We start from the raw sequence: 5,044 nt of genomic DNA, 5'->3' as shown, positions 1-5,044 counted from the left end.
TTCTGCCCTCCATCTTCCCACTCTCTGTCGTTGTCGGAGGTTTTCTTGTTGCTTGGTGGTGGTGGTGTTCCTCAGGTCCCCGGTCCCATCTTGTTGGTGTCTGGATCCACGCCGTTCCTCTTGTTCTGAACAAAAAATTGTCATTGTTCCCTCCCCTATTATCATTACCCCTATAAATGTTATTATCTTTACCCCTGTAGTAGTAGTAGTTGTTATTCTTACCCCTATAGTTGTTGTTGCTGTTGTTGTTAGTGCCTCTATTATTGTTACCCCTGTAGTTGGTATTTTTGCTGTTGTTACCTCTATAATTCCCGTTGTAGTTGTTATTCCTCGGGAGGTAGTTGCTGTTACCCCTGTTCTGCACGGGGGAGACATCTCTCATTACGCAGGGTGCAGTCACACCTCCACAGATCTCCACTGTATCAGCTAATGATACTGGTAGTGGCTCAAAAGGGCCACTACTTACGGGCTATTCATGCCCGTGCCACCTTTTGGGTGGCTTAATCTTCATCAATCAATCAATCCTGTTCTGTTGTAGTCTGTTACCTCCATTTCTGGAGGAGGATCTCTAGTCGTTTCTGGACCCGTCCCTATTGTTCAAAGCCTGTCTGCCTCTGCCTTGTGTCGAGGTGTGAGGGCCGTTGTGCTGCTGCCTCAGGTTTGCCTCCTCATTCCTCTAGTTGATCTGAACCTGTTGGGTAATTTTCTTGGGAGGAGGTGGTGGAGGGGGAGGGGGTCTCATACCTTGGTTTGGGTCGGGGTTGACGTCTTCATCGTCCTCTGGTTGGAGTACGTTCCTTGGCGCCCTCTGTACCACCTGGGCCCTTTACTCCGGTTGGGGTTGTTTGTTCCGGTTACCCTCTGTTCAGCACTGTTCACTGTATTCATTGTGCTGTTAAATGTTCCCTCCTGTGAGTTCTTGCCAAAAAAACATACCTGTGGGAGGTTTGGCCTGATTTCTTCATCAGAGGGCCATCAGAGGGTATTTCTCCATTCCCATGTTTCAGGTGGATTCGTCTCCAGAAACCCTCCCATATGACAGTGCCTATTGTTTTCTGGTGCCAGTCTTTCATGAAGAGTTGGGCCACAATTGACTCAATTATCGCTATCTCCCTGGTGTGCGATGCCTTAGGAGAGGCGTGTATACTGCCATTGACGTTCTTGCTGGCGCCAGATTTATTTGGGTCAGGCCAAATGGTTCAGACCTGGTAGGATTGGCAGTCCTGCTGAAAAAAGGGGAAATTTACCTGTAGGCCCCTGGCATGGCTGTGTGATCGTGTCCCTGGCATGGCTGTGTGATCGTGTCCCTGGCATGGCTGTGTGATCGTGTCCCTGGCATGGCTGTGTGATCGTGTCCCTGGCATGGCTGTGTGATCGTGTCCCTGGCATGGCTGTGTGATCGTGTCCCTGGCATGGCTGTGTGATCGTGTCCCTGGCATGGCTGTGTGATCGTGTCCCTGGCATGGCTGTGTGATCGTGTCCCTGGCAAGACTGTGTGATCGTGTCCCTGGCAAGACTGTGTGATCGTGTCCCTGGCATGGCTGTGTGATCGTGTCCCTGGCATGGCTGTGTGATCGTGTCCCTGGCAAGACTGTGTGATCGTGTCCCTAGCAAGACTCCGGTAGTGTCCCTGGCAAGACTGTGGTAATGTCCCTGGAAAGATGGAGTGTGATGTTACACGCCTGGCCAGCAGCAATAGTCTGCTTGTCGCGGCTGTGTTAGGGACGGATGGTAACGGAGATGCTCGGTTAGTCCGCTAAAGCACCGTTGGATGCGGCATTAACCGGATGGGTGACCGCGCGGAGGCGACCTTACCCTTGGCTCCGGGGACACCGTCAACCCGTTCCTGGCTTCCTGCTCCCACCCGGCCTGCTCTCACCCGGCCTGCGTCCACCCGGCCTGCGTCCACCCGACCTGCGTCCACCCGGCCTGCGTCCACCCGGCCTGCTCCCACCCGGCCTGCTCCCACCCGGCCTGCTCCCACCCGGTCTGCTTCCACCCGGCCTGCTTCCACCAAGCCTGCGTCCATCCGGCCTGCTTCCACCCGGCCTGCGTCCACCCGACCTGCGTCCACCCGGCCTGCGTCCACCCAGCCTGCTCCCACCCGGCCTGCTTCCACCCGGGCCGCGTCCCCCCGGCCTGCGTCCACCCGGCCTGCGTCCACCCGACCTGCCTCCACCTGGCCTGCTCCACCCGGCCTGCTCCCACCCGGCCTGCTCCACCCGGCCTGCTCCCACCCGGCCTGCGTCCACCCGGCCTGCTTCCACCCGGCCTGCGTCCACCCGGCCTGCTCCCACTCGGCCTGCGTCCACCCGGCCTACTCCCACCCGGCCTGCGTCCACCCGGCCTGCGTCTACCCGGCCTGCTTCCACCCGGCCTGCTTCCACCCGGCCTGCTCCCACCCGGCCTGCGTCCACCCGGCCTGCTTCCACCCGGCCTGCGTCCACCCGGCCTGCTCCCACTCGGCCTGCGTCCACCCGGCCTACTCCCACCCGGCCTGCGTCCACCCGGCCTGCGTCTACCCGGCCTGCTTCCACCCGGCCTGCTTCCACCCGGCCTGCGTCCACCCAGCCTGCGTCCACCCGGCCTGCTTCCACCCGGCCTGCGTCCACCCGGCCTGCGTCCACCCGGCCTGCTTCCACCCGGCCTGCGTCCACCCGGCCTGCTCCCACTCGGCCTGCGTCCACCCGGCCTGCTCCACCCGGCCTGCTCCCACCCGGCCTGCTCCACCCGGCATGCTCCCACCCGGCCTGCTTCCACCCGGCCTGCGTCCACCCGGCCTGCGTCCACCCGGGCTGCGTCCACCCTGCCTGCTCCACCCGGCCTGCGTCCACCCGGCCTGCGTCCACCCGGCCTGCGTCCACCCGGCCTGCGTCCACCCGGCCTTCGTCTACCCGGCCTGCTCTCACCCGGCCTGCGTCCACCCCCTGCGTCCACCCGGCCTGCGTCCACCTGGCCTGCTCTCACCCGGCCTGCGTCCACCCGGCCTGCGTCCACCCGGCCTGCGTCCACCCGGCCTGCTTCCACCCGGCCTGCTTCCACCCAGCCTGCGTCCACTCGTCCTGCGTCCACCCGGCCTGCGTCCACCTGGCCTGCTCTCACCCGGCCTGCGTCCCCCCGGCCTGCGTCCACCCGGCCTGCGTCCACCCGGCCTGCGTCCATCCGGGCTGCGTCCACCCGGCCTGCTTCCACCCGGCCTGCGTCCACCCGGCCTGCGTCCACCCGGCCTGCTCCCACCCAGCCTGCATCCACCTGGCCTGCTCCCACCCAGCCTGCGTCCACCCGGCCTGCTCCCACCCAGCCTGTGTCCACCTGGCCTGTTCTCACTCGGCCTGTGTCCACCCGGCCTGCGTCCACCCGGCCTGCGTCCACCCGGCCTGCTCCCACCCAGCCTGCGTCCACCCGGCCTGCTCCCACCCAGCCTGCGTCCACCTGGCCTGCTTCAACCCGGCCTGCTCCCACCCAGCCTGCGTCCACCTGGCCTGCTCTCACCCGGCCTGCGTCCACCCGGCCTGCGTCCACCCGGCCTGCATCCACCCGGCCTGCGTCCACCCGGCCTGCGTCCACCCGGCCTGCTTCCACCCAGCCTGCGTCCACCCGGCCTGCGTCCACCCGGCCTGCTTCCACCCGGCCTGCTTCCACCCAGCCTGCGTCCACCTGGCCTGCTTCCACCCGGCCTGCTCCCACCCAGCCTGCGTCCACCTGGCCTGCTCTCACCCGGCCTGCGTCCACCCGGCCTGCGTCCACCCGGCCTGCATCCACCCGGCCTGCGTCCACCCGGCCTGCGTCCACCCGGCCTGCTTCCACCCAGCCTGCGTCCACTCGTCCTGCGTCCACCCGGCCTGCGTCCACCTGGCCTGCTCTCACCCGGCCTGCGTCCCCCCGGCCTGCGTCCACCCGGCCTGCATCCACCCGGCCTGCGTCCACCCGGCCTGCGTCCACCCGGCCTGCTTCCACCCAGCCTGCGTCCACCCAGCTTGCGTCCACCCGGCCTGCTTCCACCCGGCCTGCTCCCACCCAGCCTGCGTCCACCCGGTCTGCTTCCACCCAGCCTGCGTCCACCCGGCCTGCTTCCACCCAGCCTGCGTCCACCCAGCCTGCTCCCACCCAGCCTGCGTCCACCCGGTCTGCTTCCACCCGGCCTGCGTCCACCCAGCCTGCGTCCACCCAGCCTGCGTCCACCCGGCCTGCTCTAACCCGGCCTGCGTCCACCCGGCCTGCTTTCACCCGGCCTGCGTCCACTCGGCCTGCTCACACCCGGCCTGCTCCCACCCGGCCTGCTCTCACCCGGCCTGCATCCACCCGGCCTGCGTCCACCCCGCCTGCTCCCACCCGGCCTGCGTCCACCCCGCCTGCTCCCACCCGGCCTGCGTCCACCCGGCCTGCTCCCACCCGGCCTGCTCCCACCCGGCCTGCTCCCACCCGGCCTGCTCCCACCCGGCCTGTTCCCACCCGGTCAACCTGTCAAGCCTCACATTTGTAGATGCTTCTTCTATGTCTACTCCAGCAGCATTTATTATCTACTTTGTAGTCATCTACTGTATATCTACTCCAACATCAGGAGACACTGGTGAAGGCAGCAGAGACACTGGTGAAGGCAGCAGAGACACAGGTGAAGGCAGCAGAGACACTGGTGAAGGCAGCAGAGACACAGGTGAAGGCAGCGGAGACTGGGGGGAAAAAACACTTAGACTAAAACTTAATAGTAATCGGGATTAGGTATAAATTGTGTTGAAAGAAGGAATAAAAAAAAGGGGGGTAACATAGCATAAATCAGCAATTGTACATGTTGGTGAACAAACAGCATTGTTTAAAGAATAGCAAGACATGGGTTGACATTTAGGAGGTAAGGTAAGTTACATGGAGTTAATTAGGCAGTACTTGGTTTTACTCTTAAACTGGTTGAGAGAGGTACAGCCTAGGACATGATTCGGGAGGTCATTCCACATTCTGGGTCCCTTGATTTGTAGAGCACTTCTAGTTTGGTTACACACAGCCAAACTGTGTAACAGGAAGAGGTCTTGGACACAAATTTGTTCCATGC

At 63.1% G+C, this 5,044-nt stretch overlaps 1 protein-coding gene across 1 annotated transcript; it reads left to right on the top strand.

Moving 5' to 3' along the window:
* The first annotated feature begins 1,787 nt into the window (after nt 1-1,787).
* LOC123757098 (adhesive plaque matrix protein-like) lies at nt 1,788-4,719 on the top strand. Its single transcript, XM_069324035.1, has 2 exons — nt 1,788-2,955; nt 3,047-4,719. Exons 1-2 carry the CDS (start codon nt 1,788-1,790, stop codon nt 4,717-4,719), a joined length of 2,841 nt encoding a protein of 946 aa, XP_069180136.1.
* The last annotated feature ends 325 nt before the right edge of the window (nt 4,720-5,044 follow it).

The sequence above is a fragment of the Procambarus clarkii genome, chromosome 13 (genome assembly GCF_040958095.1).
Source record: "Procambarus clarkii isolate CNS0578487 chromosome 13, FALCON_Pclarkii_2.0, whole genome shotgun sequence".
Classification (NCBI taxonomy): Eukaryota; Metazoa; Arthropoda; class Malacostraca; order Decapoda; family Cambaridae; genus Procambarus; species Procambarus clarkii.
Note: the sequence above shows the minus strand (reverse complement) of the source record. Positions and strands in the feature narration are given on the sequence as shown.

Bases quoted from the DNA above. Each gene is read 5' to 3' on its own strand.
- LOC123757098 (XM_069324035.1), top strand. From the start codon at position 1,788: ATGGGTGACCGCGCGGAGGCGACCTTACCCTTGGCTCCGGGGACACCG. The intron at 2,956-3,046 runs GCCTGCTCTCAC...GCTTCCACCCAG, and splicing joins ACCCGGCCTGCGTCCACCTG to CCTGCGTCCACTCGTCCTGC.